The 19,585-nt window shown below is 39.8% G+C and overlaps 1 protein-coding gene across 7 annotated transcripts in view; it reads left to right on the forward strand.

Annotated features, from left to right (window-relative positions):
• PIP5K1B (phosphatidylinositol-4-phosphate 5-kinase type 1 beta) overlaps positions 1–19,585 on the forward strand; it is a 348,088-nt gene that overhangs the window by 175,525 nt on the left and 152,978 nt on the right. For 5 of the 7 annotated variants that reach the window (XM_061425485.1, XM_061425488.1, XM_061425486.1 and 2 more), the window contains 2 exons: positions 1,730–1,860; positions 17,182–17,299. In XM_061425485.1, the coding sequence (XP_061281469.1) occupies positions 1,730–1,860; positions 17,182–17,299 (249 nt within the window). Of the gene's footprint in view, positions 1–1,214; positions 1,257–1,729; positions 1,861–17,181; positions 17,300–19,585 lie in introns of all 7 variants that reach the window. The other 2 variants (XM_061425481.1, XM_061425482.1) reach the window with 1 other exon arrangement.

The raw sequence follows: 19,585 nt of genomic DNA on the forward strand, positions 1-19,585 counted from the left end.
AGTGAGGGTTACTGATTGTATAGTGGAAGTGACTGAGCCGTGTGAATGACCGTGACCATTTCAGGCCCAGTCAGCAAATATTTCCTGGGGACCCAGCCCTGCACAAGATGTGGTTTGCTTGGGGTTCACCCTTCAGTGACAGGATTATAGAGCTTAGGGAGAGGGACACCAGGCTTAGAGGTGGGGGGTTGGTTGTAAGATAATGGTTTGGTGCCACGTGTACTGTGTTTGTGATGATAAAACAGTGTGCAAGTAGGTTCTGAGAGTCATATGCATGGAGCCAGTATTTGAAACCATTAGGAATGAATGGATGATCGTCTGCATAACTAAGGAAATTTGAGAATCAAGGATCCAACTTTTAGGGACACAGCAATTATAGCAAACAAAATATGAGAATTTAGTGAAGAAATGAGAGACCATCAGAAAAGGTAGACATGGACACAGGACTGTGTTCTATCATAGAAATCAAGAGGATACATTTTTCAAGAAGAGAGATTTTTTTGATGTTAAAAGCATGAAGAAATTTTTTTTTAAAAAGCAGCATCTGGGAAGATAGAGATGGGTCTTGGACTTGCTAAGTGAAAATGTTAACTCAAAAAGAATATTTTATATTAAGCAGGTGATCTTTATTACATTCATTTTAAGGCATGGTTTCTCAGCCTCAGCACTAATATTTGGGGCTTGATAATTTGTTGTTATGAGAAGCTGTCCTGTGCATTGTGGGATGCTGTAACAGCATTCCTGACCTCTACCCACTAGATGCCACTAGCTCTACCGCCACTGGTTATGACAACTAAAAAATGTCTCCAGTGTCAAATGCCCCTGGCTGAGAACCATTGATTTAAGTATTTATTTAGTTCCTATTGTCTGAGTGATAATTGCTCTGTTGTGTCGGACTCTATGCAACCAATAGACTGTAACCTGCCAGGCTCTTCTGTCCCAGTGTGTACTATATTAAACATTGCAAGGCATAAAAAAAAAAATGCCACACTTGCATCATTAAGAAGAATGTATTCTGATTTTCCTAAATTAAGTTATTCTATTTTTCCTATTATGTTGGTTAAAACTGTTTATATATACATTCACACATGTGCACACACACAAATATATATGTCATTCCTCTAAGTTAACATTGTCAGTTTAACTGTGTAATAATATTAGAAGAGCAGTAAATTTGAAATATTGAGGTTCCAAAACTCTGTGTTTTATTATAGATCAGTGAAGGAAATTTTGATTATGGACCCTTGCCAAGACTAGTAAGCAATTTTTAAATTAAATTTTATATATTCCAAAGGCTGAAATTATTTTTTACTCTCTCATTTCTTATGAAGCCAAAATACTCTTCCTGATCCATAGGTATGTTACAGAACTTCTGACTTTTTAAAAATGTGACTGTGCCAATTATCCTTTGGTAGAAATTACAATGCTATATGTTGAAAGTTTCTCAGTTCTTAATAAAAGAAAGATGGAAATTTTGGATGGTAATTGACCTTGGGAACATTTACAGGAAAGATAACCACCAAAATCATTTCATGGAAGGAAGGGTCCTTGATGTTTGGAAAGGATTCTCCATCAAAAGAAGCATCCTGTCATCTTTCTAAACCGAGCTTCCTTGTTGCTTAGAAACAAGAGAAGAAATCTAACCTCACTCTCCTGTTTTTGCTACTTGTGACATTGAACAAGGTCCCGACTACCGAGGCTAACGCTGAAATCCTTGTTTTCCCTGCAGACTGCATCATCTGCCATCAAAGGTGCTATTCAGCTGGGAATAGGATACACAGTGGGTAATCTCACCTCCAAGCCAGACCGAGATGTTCTCATGCAAGATTTTTATGTGGTGGAAAGTGTGTTCCTGCCCAGGTAAGAACATTGTTTATTGTGATATTTCCATGCTAAGGAACCTTTCCTGTGACATCCCCATATTGAAGACTTTTCTACTGATGCAAGACTTTTCTACCAATGCACGTGTACATTATGTACTGGTGTTCATGTTGGACCTTTGGTGTGCCCAAAAGTAATCCAATTATTACTTTCGGTTGCATTAAATGGCTTGCATTTTTTTTTAACATAGCCTGCATTTTTATAGCAGATGGTAGATAGAGTTCATCCTGTGGGTCAGCTGTAATTAATTAGTTGTAATAATGCCTGAAAGACCGTATGGAGAAAGACTTTGAAATTCAGTGGGAAAGGACTAGAGTAATCACAGAGTGATGTCTGCATAGGTTTAGAAAAAGAGGGCACTTGAGACGCAGCAGGTGGTGCCAAGTTTTTGCTGTAGCCCTAATTTAAGAAATGAGTTGGGGAACCAGTAATTGGTTCTGCTATCTGAATATTCTCATGTGTTTCCTCTTTTAACTCTCCTCCAGAAAACTTAAGGGAATTCCCCTATTTTGACAGCATATTTGAAAAGACACCCAAGTTACCCATACATGTCACCTCTAACTTTATCATATGCATGCTAATGTGCCAAGTCACTTCAGTCACGTCTGATTCTTTGTGACTTTATGGACTGTAGCCCACCAGGCTCCTCTGTGCATAGGATTTCCCAGGCAAGAATACTGGAGTAGGTTGCTATGTCCTCCTCCAAGGGATCTTCCCAACCCTGGGATCAAACTCACATCTCTTAGTGTCTCCTGTATTGGCAGTTGAGTTTTTTTTTTTTTTTTTCAACCACTAGTGCCACCTAGGAAGCCCCATACTGGGGAGGATAAATCAATTAAATAAATCTGAGATGGATGATAGTGATGGTTACACAACAGTGTTAATGGACATAATGCCACATAAGTATATGTTTAAAAATGGGTAAGATGGCAAATTTATATTATGCATGCTATACCAAAATAAAACAAATAATTTAAAAGTCTAATGCTCAGTTAATATAAGAAGAGAAGTACTCACTATTAAATTGGAAATGTCACTACCACTGACAGGACCTTTCAAAGAAAGAAAATAGATACTCAACTTAGGGGTTTGGAAGCAATTATATTGTCTTTGTGGCTACAAGGATTGACTTGTCATTTATTTTAAAGTAAATATTTCTTTCTAAAATAAGCCAATTTTATTATCAATTATTGCTAGGCTTGAGTGAGAATGGTTGGGTGACACTTTTCCTCTCCATGTTTTCATTGTCTTTAAAAATCTTCAGGGAAATGGTTCTTAAATTTATTTCTTTGTCCAGGCATCAACTTCCTAGAAATAAAACCTTTGGATGAGTGTGTCCATGTAGTCACAACAGAGCACATAAATAAAAGAAAGTCAGCTAGAAACCCACACAGCCTCATTCTTTTAAAATTTATCATCTCAGCATTGTTTTTTAAATTGGAGTATAATTGCTTTACCAATGTTTTGTTACTTTCTACTGTACAGTAAAGTATATCAGCTATCTGTATACATACTTCCCCTCCCTCGCATCCTCCGCCACCCATCTAGGTCATCACCGAGCACTGAGCTGAGCTTCCTGTGCTCTGCAGTGGGTTCCCGCTAGCTAGCTGTTTCACACATGGTGGTGTATACACGTCAATCCCGGTTTCCCAGTTTGTGCCCCACTTCTCTTCTCCCCGTGTCCACATGTCCATTCTCTGCATCTCTATTCTTGCCCTGCAGATAGGTTCATCTGTGCCTTATTTTGCTTTAAATCCCTTAGCTGAAGAACAAAGTTGGTCTATGAAAGATTAGAAGTTTGCCTTTCTCTGTTTCCCTTGCAGTTATGAGAACTAGTTTTCATGCAGAATATGGACAACCCCAAGACCTAAGATATAATCCTGTCTGTTCATGACACTGTTATTCTCTCTGTAGCTGGAAATTGTCCTTTGTGTTTGTTTTTTAACAGTCTATCATTCAAAAATGTATGTATTAGTCAGGAGGTCATGAGTTTATCTTAATCTTTTGGTATGTTCTGTTAGGCTCAAATTCTATGAAATGTGTTTACAGAATATTCTAATTCTCATGGTCTTCTAGGGCCTCTTCTCAAAACTTTCAACCTTATTTTTTTTTGTTTTTGAGGCCTTTTGTGGAAGGATGGCTGGCAGTGAGTTAGGGTACTAGAGCAGTTACAGCAAAGATGGGTGTACAAAGAGCAAGGTGTTCCATCCTGGCTGGTCTCTTCTACTCATGCTGTCCAGTCAACAGAGCCAACCGTTGCTGGGCACCAGGAGCAAGCATATGGTCCTCAGGCCTGCAGCATCAGCATCATCTAGCACTTTTTAGACACGCAGGTTCTTGGGCTCCCCCTTCCCAGATCAACAAAATTAGAAACTCTGGGGCTAGGACCCAGGAATCTGTTTAACAATTGCTCCAGGTGATTCTAAGCACATAAAAGTTTGAGAATCACTGAGCTGGCACTTTGCTTCCCATTTTAGAGTAATAGTTGCTGTAATAGATAACAGATTTTGTTCTTAGAGCACATAAAACCCCCAATATTTTTAAATTAATATCTTAAATATAAAAATTATATTTAACAACTGAATTATGCATTACACTGTATGAGATACTATACAAAAAGGAGTGCATAAATAAGGTCTTCATAGACACTTTTAGGGGCTTCCCTGGTGGCTCAGACTGTCAAGAATCTGCCTGCAATGTGGACGATCCAGGTTTGATTCCTGAGTCAGGAAGATCTCCTGGAGAAGGAAATGGCTACCCACTCCAGTAGTCTTGCCTGGAGAATTCCATGGGCAGAGGCTACAGTCCATGGGGTCACAAAGAGTCAGATACAGCTGAGCAACTAACACTGTTTTCAGGCCCTTCTGAGAGTTTTGATTCCTTTTGTTGATGGACAGTTTATCATAAGCATACTGCATTTTTATTATTAAGACAAAATGAGATTTTTTTCTTCAGGAATAGAGAACCAAAGTTGTATCTACCTGGATTTTACATCTTTAACCTTAACTCTGTATTCCAAGAAAGCAGCAGCAGCCACTGAATGACATGCATGTCCCTGGGGAAGGGAGCACCCAGGTGGCTGATCCTATTGAGAAGAGTCCACTGTCACATTCAAATATATCATTCAGAGTTTGTATAGCTTTTAAATGTCAATGTGACATGAAACATTCGATTCAGACTAAAATTTAAGCGAACACTGTATTGCTTGTTTAAAGAACACACAGTACAAGGAACTCTATTCAGTTTTCTGTGGTGAACTAAATGGGACAGAAATCCAAAAGAGAAGGATTTTATATATATATGTAATTCACTTTATTCTACAGCCAACACTGACACATCAGTGTAAAGCAACTACTGTCGTTCAGTCAGTCAGTCAGTATGTCCGACTCTTTACAACCCCATGGATTGCACAATGCCAGGCTTCTTTGTCCTTCAGCATCTCCCGGAGCTTGCTTAAACTCATGTCCATTGAGTCAGTGATGCCATCCAACTATCTTGTTCTCTGTCGTCCCCTTCTCCTCGTGCCTCCAATCTTTCCCATCATCAGGGTCTTTTCCAGTGAGTCGGCTCTTCACATCAGGTGGCCTAAATATTGGAGCTTCAGCTTCAGCATCAGTCCCTCCAATGGATATTCAGGATTCATTTCCTTTAGTATTGCCTGGTTTAATCTCCTTGCAGTCCATGAGACTCTCAAGAGTCTTCTCCAACACCACAATTCAAAAGCATCAATTCTTCGGCACTCAGTCTTCTTTATGGTCCAACTTGCACATTGACTATATGGACCTTTGTCAGCCAAGTAACATCTCTGCTTTTTAATATTCTGCCTAGGTTTGTCATAGCTTTTCTTCCAAGGAGCAAGCGTCTTTTAACTTCATGGCTGCAGTCACCATCTGCAGTGATTTTGGAGCCCAAGAAAATAAAGTCTCTCACTGTTTCCATTGTTTCCCCATCTGTTTGCCACGAAGTGATGGGACTGGATGCCATGATCTTTATTTGTTGAACGTTGAGTTTTAAGCCAGCTTTTTCACTCTCCCATTTCACCTTCATCAAGGGGCTCTTTAGGTTCTGTTCGGTTTCTGTCATAAGGGTGGTGTCATCTGTGTATCTGAGGTTATTGATATTTCTCCCACCAATCTTGATTCCTACTTGTGCTTCATCCAGCCTGGCATTTCATATGATGTACTCTGCGTATAAGTTAAATAAACAGGGTGACAATATACAGCCTTGATGTACTCCTTTCCCAATTTTGAACCAGTCCATTGTTCCATGTCTGGTTCTAACTGTTGCTTCTTGAGCTGCATGCAGGCTTCTCAGGAGGCAGGCAAGGTGGTCTGGTATTCCCATCTCTTTAAGAATTTTCCACAGTTTGTTGTGATCCACACAGTCAAAGCCTTTAGCATAGTCAGAAGTAGATGTTTTTTCTGGAGCAACTATATTCCAATAATAATTGGAAAGATTATTACTCCAATAATAATAATTTAAAAAGAACATATATGCTCCAGATGCATTTACATGAAAACAAGAAACTCACATGGGGTCTTGCCTCAGTTTCCTCATCTGGGCTAAGTTTCTTCTTTGGTTTAGCCAAGGGATTGGTCCCAGTATTTCTCAACAAATGTGCTTTTGACTTTTTTTGGATGAGCTAATTCTTTGTGCAAGACTGAACATTTGTCATCCCCAGGCCATGCCAGTAATATCTCATTATTATAGCGATCAAAACCCTTCCCACAAAGTGATGGATAAATTCAGTTTCTTGATTCTGGTGGTGGTTTCATAGGTATACACATATGTGAGAATTGACAAACTGTACATTTTATTGTATGTCAGTTACAACTCAGTAAAGGGGCCAAATAATGCTCCCTCCCTCCCCACTTATATATCTCTACTTGCCTAGGGTGAGAGGCCCTTCTTGCAAGCAGTTGAAACATTCTGAAGTCCCTGGTGGCTCTAAAGTCCAATGCATTTATCTGGGTCATAGAACTAATTGCTTAGGGTGCCTTGAGATGTTTTAATTTACTACTGCTCTGAGACTGCAGAATCTGTTTCCCTTAGCAACGAAGTGCACTGTGTTATTTTTTATTTCTTTATTTTAAAGTGGCTTGAAGTTATTTTTAGATATTATGTATTTGCACCACAGATTATTTCATTTTGTAGATGGAAAAGAGCTCTAGACCTGTTTAAGATTTTAAGGATGATACAAAATTCTTTTTAACTGTCTGTTTCCATTATCTTCCAAAATCACAAAATAGATGAGTAAGAGAACCATGACCATATCTTAATCTTTTGACCCCAAATTCTGTACCACCCAGAACTCAAGGTTGTAGATTTTTCATGTGTAAATGGGATTAGGAAGATAGAGAATGTTTGATCATGTTTCTGCCATGTAAACATGAACCAGAGGCGGCAACAGGAGGCAAAGTTTAAGTACCAACTATGAACTAAGCATAGTCTTATTAATAATATTTGTATGTTCTACAATATTATTGTTATTACTTTTCATCTTTACCATTAAGAAAAATCTAATTTATATATGAAGTAACTAAGGCCCTGAGGTATTAGGTGTCTTAACCCAAAGTGATAAACCAGTAAATGGAAAAGCCAGGATTTGAACTCAGCAGTGGCTGGGTCCACAGTTTTGTTTCTGCCTATACTATGGTGATGAAACACAGGAATGGTATTTCTTTTTGAATTAAAAAAAGAACAAAACTTCTAGAATTATGAAACTAAATCTACCTATCTGGCCCCTTGACAGCCAGCTTGAATCCATCCCTCTGTTCCTCTGTAGGAGATACCATCGCCTTCTCTGGGATGGAAAATATGGATTGAAAGCTGGCAATAAATATATCTTTCCATATTCAAGAATAATTATCTAATCAAAGAATTTGTTAAAAAAAAAAAAAAAGAAAGAAAAAGAAATCACCTGTATTTTCATCTACTCACTGGAATTTAGCTTGATGTGAAGATCATTGCAGACTGCCCTTAGGTTTGATGGATTTTCTTCTTGGGGATTTATTTGAATCACCAGGTGAAGTGAAAGTCACTCAGTCATGTCCGACTCTTTGTGACTCTGTGGACTGTACTTCCCAGGCCAGAGTACTGGAGTGGGTAGCCTTTCCCTTATCCAGGGGATCTTCCCAACACAGGGATTGAATCCAGGTCTCCCACATTGCAGGCAGATTCTTTACCAGCTGAGCTACCAGGGAAGCCCAAGAGTACTGGAGTGGGTAGCCTATCCCTTCTCCAGAGGATCTTCCTGACCCAGGAATCGAACTGGGGTCTCCTGCATTGCAGGCAGATTCTTTACCAACTGAGCTATGATATTATTCTAAATGACAAGCAAACATATATGTCAAAGATGCATATAAGAATTGCCAAATATCAGTGCTACATTTAGGGTTTTGACAGACTAGCCAACCACCTGCATTTCAAGTTTCACTGACATAAACTCATCCAGGAATCCATTTGTACCATGGGTCAGCGCACTACAGCTCATGAGAAAAAGCCGGCCCCATGCTTTTTTTTTTTTTTTAATAAAGTTTAATTGTAGCAGCCACATCTGTTCACTTACATATTGTTTAGGGTTCCTTTTCCACTACAACAGTAGAGTTGAGTAGTTGTAACAAAAACTCTACAAAGTTTGCTAATCCTTGATCTATACCTGTTTTTTTCCATACAAGGTTTTATATAGATGTGGATAGAACACAAAGCTACCAGAATATTCTCAGGATTAAATGAGAGGTGTGACTGTTGCTGGTAAAGCCAATAATACAAGGTCCCTTCAAGTCAAAGCGTTTCAAATATTTGCTCAGTATTTATGTAGTGGGGATAGATAATGTATAGGGGAAAGATAATTTCCTATCAATAAGGATTATATACCTCTTCCTTTAATTCAAAAGTGAAAAATTTGTTGCATGCACTGAATATTACATAACATTTTCACTTATTTGAAATTGTCTTGTAAACATAATTTTTCAGTGTGCTAATAACTACTTTAGAAGTTTAGCATTTAGGTGATGAACGACGATATCACACGTTCCCAGTAAATGACACCCTGGAATACGTTCTTTAGTTTTGGAATTTAAGCTGTCTTCAGCTACTCACTTTTAAAGACTGGCTGTTAGCTTGTTCGCCTCAAAAGATGGTGCAACCTCGTGTTCCAGAAGGCAGCTCAGGGGTACCCATCACAGATGTGTTCAGCAGAAGGAGGCTGGCACCTGCAGGGAGTGTGTCTTTTGTTTCATTATGTTGGTTTTGTTTTTCCTCCAGGAGAATGGAAAGACACTGCCACTGTCTGATTTGGCAAGAGAGAGAACCAATTTCTATTACCTAGGTTAAATGGTTGTATGTGAAAACTAAGCAGTCTCCACCTTGCCCGAGTTGGCAGAGGCAGTTAGTAACGCCTGACGCTGCTTCTGCATGCCCTGCCGTACACAGGTTCACTCTGAAGACTGGTGCCACCGCTCGTTTGTTCCTGGACTGTGGTGTCACTGGTCCAATTGTATTACACTTAAGTTTTCTTTGTCTCAGTATCACCATCTGTATATTAGGACGTCACTTATCCTGCCTCATGGGAGGTGGGATGGTTAAGTTGATGCGTCAACTTGACTGGCTAAGAGACGCCCACATAGCTGAGAAGACGTTTTTTCTGGGTGTGTCTGTGAGGATATTTCTAGAAGAAATTAGCATTTGAATCAGTAGACTGAGTAAAAAAAGATCACCTCACAGTTTGGGTGGGCATCACCCTGAATAGAACAAAAAGGTGGCAAAAGGGCTGATTCACTCCCTACTTGAGATGGGACATCTCCTGCTGATGCTGAAAGCTCAGCTTCTCGGTACACTAGTGGTGAATCAAAACTTGGAGACAAGAGTTTTGGATGAAGTAGAAAAGGATAGCTTTATTGCTTTGCCAGGCAAAGGGGGACACAGTGGGCTAATGCCCTCAAACCATGTGTCCCCACTTGGGGAGGATAGGGAGAAGTTTTATAGTAGTTGTTCAAAGAGGGTGAGATCAGTCCATGGACATTCTTCTAACAGGTTGGTGGGGAAGTAAGTGGGAGTCTGCCTTCAGGTCTAACTGGTCTGGGGTCTTCATGCTTGTGGCCAGCATACCACCATTCATCATTAACTCCTTCCACCTGGAGGGGCCTTCAGTACCTGCAGATTAGCTCGAAGATATTTTTATGTGTATCCACTGATGGGAAAACAGGACCTTGCTCCAAGGCTGCTCTTGACTGTTTCTCCCTGGCCTCACATCCTCTCCATTCCTTAGTTAAATACTGGAATCTGCCCATTGGAACTCAGGGAAGATCAGGGAGACTGAATGAAGGCTGTTTCTTATAATCAAAGAAATGGAGGATACAGAAAGGGCTTGTATCCAGGAGCCCCACAGGCCCTAGACATTATCACTGCCCTGGGACATCAGTGTTCCTGATTCTTGGGCCTTCAGACTTAGACTGGAACTTATACCATTGGCTTCCCTGACTCTCAGACCTTTGGTTTTGGTTTGGAATTACACTACCAGCTTTCCTGGGCCCCCAGCTTGCATATGGCAGATCGTTGGACTTCTCAGCCTCCATAACTGCATGAGCCAATTCCTTATAATAAATCTGTCACCCAGGAGTTGCTGACCCACTCGTTTTGCCAGGAGGCCACTAACAGTTACAGTTTGAAATCAAGGAAGCTCACCATATATAAAATGTTGCCTCTAAAACATCAAAGCTCTGGGCCTCAGCTCCAAAACTGAGCCTCTTAAGAGTCCTGGAGATACTAAATCAATTTCACCCCATTGCTGAGCATCAGATCTCTCCACTCAGTGCCAGTGAAAATAGCGCTTGGTTATCAGGCTCTGAAACCACACATGCAAAGCAGGGTGTTCACGATACGTACAAATGAGAACCCCTAAATGGCTAATCAAATTCAGCCCACCTGATCCTGCAGCATTATTAGGGATGGGGAGCATGGGGATGGGGAGATAATTGGGGTATTTGGGGAGGTTGTACCCTGAAACCTTTAACAGGATCCTAAAAAGGAAGACTAACCGAGGAAGATCAAGTTGAAATTAAGGCCAACCTAATTGCTGCTGACTGTTCCACTGCCTTGGTGTAGATCTAATCTCCTCCTCTTGTTTGTTCCTGACTAACTTAGGTCATTACTTTCCCTCCCTAGGCTCTGACTTCCTTATCTGCTAAATGGGAAATTCCAGATGCTAGCTACTGCTTCCTCAAGCTTCAGCATTGTAACGCCAAACATTTACTGCCATTGAGAAATAACATACATTTGGACTGAAGACAAGCATTAACTTTAAATTAATTTCAGTTAAATTGAAAATTGAACCCACCTCCGAAGAGTAAATATCAAAATCCCAAAGCTGATCCATAATAAACTCTAACTGCTTCTTGATGAAATAAGGGAGAAAAGAACAAGATAAAGTACTATTTTTTATTTGAAGTTTCTTCCTCCTTTGGTGAGGTTAACAAACCCTTTCTTTAGTAACTTGGTAAAGTAGAACTGTGTGTTGGCTTACTTATTTAGGTTCTTACTTGGCAAAATAAAATTGGAGATCCTACGTGGGCCTCAAGATTTTTTAAAGATTTTTTTCTTAATATATATTAATTTTGTTGAAATATAGTTGACTTACAATGTTTCAGGTGCACAGCAAGATGATTCAGTTATACATATACACATATATTATTTTTGAAATTATTTTCCATTATAGGTCATGATAAATATTGACTATAGTTCCCTGTGCTATACAGTAAACCTTTGTTGCATGTTTCATATCTGTTTTTTAAAATTAGAAACTAACATTCTGTTCATACTAAATCAGACAACTAAAAATGTATGACATTTTGGCCTCCAGATTTTTATTGTTGAAATTTTACCAGCTCACGGGATCCAAACATCTTGAATCACTGCTGAAAACATCGTAGCTGAAATTTCCAAAGCCTCAATTTTATGCTAAGACAGGAAACTGGGGTCTTTTTTAAATGGGTTGAAGAGACCTAAGTCTTAAATTGTGAAGAAGTCTTCTCTTCGGCAGACTTCAGTTTTGCTGAATCTAGATGCCTGACTGCTCCTGATGGCTGCCACCAGGCTCGGGGCTGGAAAGCCCTCAGGGGTCTTTGGTGGCGCTTTCCCACTGGCCAGTGGATAAATGCTGATTGCAGTTGTGTCTGCTGCCTTGGCTCAGCATTTCCTGCATGTGCAGAGGAGCCTCTGTGCTGGACACCAGTGGACCAGCACCCACACTGGTACCCCGTAGGTACCCTGTAGGTCCCCTGTAGGTCTGCTGGCTGATCCTTGCTGCACCTGCTGTGTGGTGTTGCTCTTGTGCCCTGTACCTCCTGACAACCTCCAGCTGGGGCCAACAGTCCAGTAATTTGCATTTCTTTCAGTAGAGCTTCATTCATGTCAGGTTGCTATTTGTTATTCACTGGAGCAGCTTACTAAGCAGAAGGGTTACTGAACCTTTCTGCTGTGTGGTACCCAGTGTGCAGAGCTTTGTTTTGGGCTTATGGCTTTTACCCCCAACTTAAAAAAAAAATTTAATGTTGTAAATGGTAATACATAGAAGGGTTAATCCTCATGATGCTTTTAAAAGAAATACTGTGCATAGTGTCCCTTTCATTCCTGTCCTTTTGTACCCAGTGTCTAGCTCTAGCTCTACTGACCCCTGTTACTAGGGACCTGTACATCCTTCAAGGGTTTTTTTTATGCAGATACATGCCAAAGATATATTTTTTTGTTTTTGTATACAAGTGTTGGCATGCCATACACAGTATTTTGCATCAACCTTCTTTCACTTAATGTGTCTCAGATCTCACCATGTCAGTGTGTTTTGGTCTCTAAGTCAACGTCCAACTCTTTGTGACCTCATGGACTGCAGCATGCCAGGCTCCCCTGTCCTTCACTCTCAGAATTTGCTCAAATTCCTGTCCATTGAGTCTGTAATGCTATCTTACCATCTCATCCTCTGTTCCCTCCTTCTCCTCCTGTCCTCAATCTTTCGCAGCATCAGGGTCTTTTCCTATGAATCTACTCTTCACATCAGATGGCCACAGTACTGGAGCTTCAGCTTCGGCATCAGTCCTTCCAATGACTATTCAGGGTTGCTTGAGTGTAGGATTGACTGATTGATTTCCTTGCTGTCCGAGGGACTCTCAAGAGTCTTCTCCAACACCACAGTTTGAAAGCATCGATTCTTTGGTGCTCAGCCACCTTTATGGTCCAACTGTCACATCCATACATGGCTACTGGAAAAACTACAGCCTTGACTTTATGGACCTTTGTCCACAAAGTGACTTCTATGCTTTTTAATTAAGCTATCTAGGTTTGTCACAGCTTTCGTTTCAAGGAGCAAGTGTCTTTTAATTTCATGGCTGCAGTCACTGTCTGCAGTGATACTGGAGCCCAGGAAAATAAAATCTGTCACTGCTTCCATTTTTTCCCCCATCTATTTGCCATGAAGTGATGGAACCAGATGCCATGATCTTAGTTTTTTGAATGTTGAGTTTTAAGCCAGGTTTTTAACTCTCGTCTTTCACCCTCATCAAGAGGCTCTTTAGTTCCTCTTCACTTTCTGCCATTAGAGTGGTATTATCTGCATAACTGAGGTTACATAAGCTTCTTCATTCTTTTGTAATAATTGCATAATATTCCAGTGTGTGACTGAACTTTAATTGACTTCCCTTCTGAGAGACATCTAAGTTGCTTCTAATCCTTCATCCTTATAAACAGTGCCATAATGAATAACCAGATACACATATGTCATTTTATACAAACACTAGTTTAGCATATAGTAATGCATTTGCTAAATCAAGAGTTATATATACATTTGTAATTTTGACAGTTGTAAAAAATGTCCTCCAAATAAAAAGTATCAATTTACTTTCCCACTAGTAGTGTCTCAGGGTGCTAGTCTCCCTTGAGCTATGGCAAAGTTTTAAATTTTTACTCATCTGAGGGAGAAAATGATCTCTTGGTGACAGTTAATTTGCATTTATTCTATGACAAATGAGGTTGAACATCTTTTCATATATTTAGGTCATTTGTACTTCCATTTCTGTGAACTGCCCGATTATACCTTTGGCTATTTTTAAAAAATATTAATATATAACTTTTTGGTCTTTTCTTTGCTGTATCTTAGAGCTCTTTATATTGGAACGTTAGCTTTTTGTGAAATGAGTTGCACATGTTGGGATGGCCAAAAAGTTCATTTGCGTTTTTCAGCCCAATGCTACAGAAAAACCCGAGTGAACTTTTTAGCCAACCCAGTATTTTCTCATTTTGTCACTTTCTTTTTCCTGCTTTAAAAAAAAAAAAAAAAACACATTTAGCCACCTCATTCTTCATGTGACGTGTTCAACCCTGGGTTATCTCTTGTTTCCATGCAACCTCAATCATCCAAACTCACTGAGGGCTCCACATATGCCGGGGCATGGCCTTTCTCTCACATTTTCACCCACTCTGCCATGTCATTTCTAGAGGCTCGGTAACAGGTCTCAGAGAGCACAACTTGTCAGTGGCAGAGATGGAACTTGAACTCAAGTCTCCCTGAACTACAGGGAGTTAGGAGCGTCTCAGCTCCCACATAGGGGGTCCAGTGTTTGAGAGAATGCAAAATCTTAATACTTGTCAAAGGAAAGCAGAATTCATGAACTATAATCTACTAGGAGAAAAACAAATGAAAAGTGGTCATTTATTATGATCCACTGTTAGGGAATGTTCCTCTCCATTCAGGCAAGTGGAGAAGTTCAAGATTGTATAACCTCAGCAGTTAATTATTAATATCTGTTAATTATGCTGTGAAGAAATTGCCATTTCCTGTAATGCTTCTGTTAAGTATTATCCTTGTTCTCTGTTCATTGTCTCCATTATACAAATATAATTTATTGATGACCCCATACAGGCAAGCCTGTATCATAGTTGATCCATACCTTTCTTTATATCTTAATGTGGCCCAAAGCTAGCTATTAATAGATTCAATTTATTTTTTTCATTTTTAGTGATGTAATGGCTTTTTATACCAGCTGTCAGGGGTCAGGGTGGATATGTAAAGAAATAAAGGTTCCCTTTCTTTAACTAGAGATGTTCTCTGTGTGTGTGTGTGTGTGTGTGTGTGTGTGTGTGTGTATGCACACATGTTGTCTGCCTGTCTCATCTCCAGGGAAACCTAACACTATCCTTTTCACACCTTTTCTGAATTAAGCACAGTAGTCAGGGAGATGTGAATCCAAGGAAAGCTGTTGTAATTAGTGGTAGATTCAGGGAAAGGTGAACAACTCAGGAAGCTCTGAGTAACCAAAAATGATAGTAATAAATACTGTATCCTCTCTGATAAAATATCGGGTCCCCAACTGCATCGGAATAAATCATCTGAAGAATAATTCCATGTAAGTGGAACGGGTGTTTTATTTTACTCTTGAATGTTGAAGGTGATCTGTAATAGAATGAATTATTTTGACTGCATGAGATAGAAAGGAGATAAGAGAGTGGGAGAAAATAAAAATTGGCAACACTCTTGGCCCACTGAAAGTAGCCTGCTTCAGATTATCAGTACTTGCTTGCAACAGTGAGAAAAGATGTCAGAGGTCTCTATGAGCCTTTTTGCTCTTAATCTCTTATTTCTACACAGCCCATGTTTTCGAGTTATAATTATGTAAGTTCTAAAGTCATTCCTTTTGGCAGTCCCATAAGATGTATAACTGAGTGCATGTCTCGTAAATCCCAAAATATGGGATGAGGAAATGTTTGGACACCATGCCTGGGTATCATACAAGCATTATGAATATTCAACTGTGCTTGCTTTGGGCAACAATAGCCATTTCAGTGAGCGGATGATCTGGTCATATGTGAGTTCTTCTCCCAAGCAGCCTCCATTCCTGTGTCACTCCTGTCCTGTATGTGCCTTGCTGCTGCCTGAGTGCAGCCCTGGCCTTCCCAGAGAAGATTGGTTGTTATAGGATGGCCCCTAACAACACAAGCTTACTACTTCTTTTGGAAGTCACCAAAAGAAACGGTCATGTGTAACCATGCGGGGGAAAACTGGCCACATGATATATTGAACAGGTCATTTCCTAAATAGTTTTTAAGGATGATTTTGGATTATGTGATTTTTTGTTTTCCTTTTATGTTGACTTTTGAACCTAAGCTTCATCTAAGAATCAAGTTTACTGAATTAGCATTATCTTAAACTCATTTTTTTCATTCACAAAATACTTATTGTCTGCCATGTGTCAGGTACTGATACAAACAAATCTGACAGACCTCAGCTACCTTAAATTGCAGCGGACTCTAAGTACTTGCTGTTATGCTGAAAGCCTTTCTATTTGCACAACGTGTTTGTGTAATATCCAGGAAAGACCGGCCTCAGTGTCCCACTGAGAATGTGGTGAAAAAGGATTCTGAACCTCTAAATAAATTTTTTTTTACAATAAAAAATTAGGTAATGTCATGTGAAATGTCTTACTGTATGTAGGCAAAGAATAAAATGGATGGTAAACATCATAAACATAAAAATTCAGAGTAGTGGATGTCTCTAAGGAGAAGGAGGAGTATATGATCCATAAAAAGTACTAAAGGCAATTGAACGACATGAATAATATTTTATTTCTTAAGCAACAGGTTAGGTGCATGAGTATTTGCTGATCTCCTTATACCTGTCATAAATTTTGTACAAAAATTTTCAAAGATGGTGAACCCAGAAGAGGAAAAAAATCATGATATGTATGGGAATGGAAAATAGGTTTTAAAATCCCTAAATATTTAAGGTCTTTTCCCTGTAACTGTGGATATAAGAAAGAGTTTAGCACCCATCTATTTCCACTGTGTTGGTTCTTTCTGTTGGTGAGACATTTGCTAAGTTATTTTACTTATTCCTACTTTAAAATGTTTATGCAATATTCAAAATTCATGGCCAAAAAAATGCATTTTTGAAATTGCTCAAAACACTGGATCTTATACCTAAAGCATTACAACAGTGGTTTCATTGGAGAGAATGGAGTGCTTTTCCCAGAAAGGAGGCACAGGGGGATGAAGAATTTTCAGGCTGAAGACACATTGTGACTGGCAGGGAATGCGAGCCTGGAGTGTCCCTTGCTGGATTAGCAGCTGTTTTTCCCTGATGGCCATTGGCCTTTGTGACACTAGCTTAGAGAGACTCAGTATCAAGGGATGTTTTACTAGAGGGGAAATTGGTACAGGACTAATAGAGCTAGAATTTGAAGTCAAAATTGTCTTTGCTGATGTTCTTTATCTCTCTCTCTCTCTCTTTTTTTTTTCTTTTTAACATTTTAACTGCAGTGAAGGGAGCAATCTGACCCCAGCACATCACTATCCAGACTTCAGATTTAAGACATATGCTCCACTAGCATTCCGATATTTCAGAGAACTTTTTGGTATCAAGCCTGATGATTACTTGGTAAGAACTTATCATTTTCCTTCCTTCTCCAGAAATGTGTGACGTCAACATTTGTCTCATAGCAATAGCAACAAGTGTCTCATAGCAACAGCAACAAATAGCCTGGGTCTCTTACTTTACAAAACTCTGGAGCATAGCAAAAGGATCAAGTTTTATAACGATTATAAATTTAGCTTCAGGAAATGTGGTTTGACTCTAAGTTTTACCTGATAGCTATAGAATCTACTATGGTAATTGATATTTAAATAAGTGGAATTCAGTTGCTACTTTAGATAATTCTTCTAAGAGATATAATTAGCTATAAATACTCCTGTGAGTTTTGTTGATTGGGTTCTCTTTGAAAGTCTTCCTGTTTTAATTGCCTTATTTGTACCATTCGTCTCAAACCTGCCATGGCCCATGGCCATGTTCACCTTGACCTACAATTTGAATATGATTTTAGAGAAGCTGGATAGTTTTGTCCTAAACAGCTTTTCATGTGGGCTCTTTCTGAAGGTATTTTTTATTTGGTACGAGGGCATGTATTACCCTTAAGTCTGTCTTTTCTCCCTGTCTGCCTTTTGGCACGCAGCCAGTACAAACACAGCAGGCTTTTTGTGAGAAAGTCTGATGTGACCTCAGAGTTTTACCTTATTCCTGTTCAAGAAGCCAGGAAGTTTCTTTCTGTTTCAAGAGAAAAATGGTTTATCTTATAATTTGATCACTGTTAACACCCTGGGGCTCTTGAAAATTGGTTTTCAAGAAGCTTTAGGAAGGATACCATCAAATATTTATTGTTCATTCCATTCTGAATGATCTTAGTAAGACTTGAGCCAGATCTGAGAATAATCCTTTGCAGAAGAAGTACAGCAACATGTGTTACTTAATAACAGAGAATATTTAAACTCTGTTTTATACTTTGAATATACTACAAATGATTAAATTCAAAGCTGATTCTGTTCCGAGCTGATAAAACCCATGAATGACCCTCTCCCTTAGTTGAGCCCTAAGGAAAACTTCTGCCTGATGAATGAAAGAGTATACTGGTTGCTCAAGGAAGTAATATTAAGTCTTCATAGAGCATGAGAACTGTGTGTACTGTGGGCGTCCTGCTGCCTTAAATGTGCACTCATACTACTCACATTTGGGTTTCCCTGGTAGCTCAGTGGGTAAAGAATCCGCTTGCAATGAAGGAGACCCTGGTTCAGTTCCTGGGTCAGGAAGATCTGCTGGAGAAGGGATAGGCTACCCACTCCAGTTTTCTCAGGCTTCCCTGGTGGCTCAGTTGGTAAAGAATCCACCTGCCGTGTGGGAGACCTGGCCTCTCTCTCTAGATTGGGAAGATCCCTGGAGAAGGGAACGGCTACCCACTCCAGTATTCTGGCCTGGACAATTCCCTGGGCTGTATAGTCCATGGGGTCGCAGAGTCAGACACAACTGAGTGACTTTCACATACAACTCAACATCAAAAATAAACAACCTGATTTAAAAATGAGCAGAGGCTGTGAATAGACATTTCCCCAAAAAAGGCATACAGATGGCCAACAGGTACATGAAAAGATGCTTAGTATCACTAATCAACAGAGAGATGCAAATCAAAACCACACAAGCTGCCACTTCACATCTGTGAGATGGCTGTGCCGCTCTCTGCCTCCCCACACCCCACACCTCTACTCTCCACACCCCACTGGTGGAGAGATTAGGTGCTTCTACAGCAATGTCAACCCTGCCCTCTTAACCACGCAAGTACATGAACACAGGCATTAGCAGGATGTGGGGCAGGATTTACATTAGGGAAGATCCTTTAGTTTCTGGCCATTTGGTAGTTACTGAGGGTCACTGTTACTTAGGAAACATGTTTGGAGAACCCAATGAGGTCTTGATACTGTGTTATTGAAAACAAGATTGATGATAGCTCATCTTCTGCCATATGTTACAAGTTAATGGATTCTCTCTTTCTGACTTACCTTGAGCTTCTGCCAACCAAGGTGATGCCCCAGACTTGCATTTTATAACACAGATTCAATCAGTGTGATGAGATGGCTGTCTACCTGACAGGTCTCCATTTAGTGGGCCAGTGGCCATCAACCTGCAGGCTAGGAAGCCCATTCTTTAGTCAGTCTACCTCACAGGATTTCTTTCCTTGGGAAGGCCTTTTTCTAAGCAACAAGTCACATAGCTTATACAGTTTCCTAATGAGCTTTTAAGCTGGAAAAATTACCTTCATAATGGGGTCAGAATGTTTACAAAGGAGCAGGAGGCTATGTGATGGCTTCTCAAAGCAGAAGTCCTCCTTCATGTACCTGG

Source organism: Bos javanicus, chromosome 8 (genome assembly GCF_032452875.1).
Source record: "Bos javanicus breed banteng chromosome 8, ARS-OSU_banteng_1.0, whole genome shotgun sequence".
Classification (NCBI taxonomy): domain Eukaryota; kingdom Metazoa; phylum Chordata; class Mammalia; order Artiodactyla; family Bovidae; genus Bos; species Bos javanicus.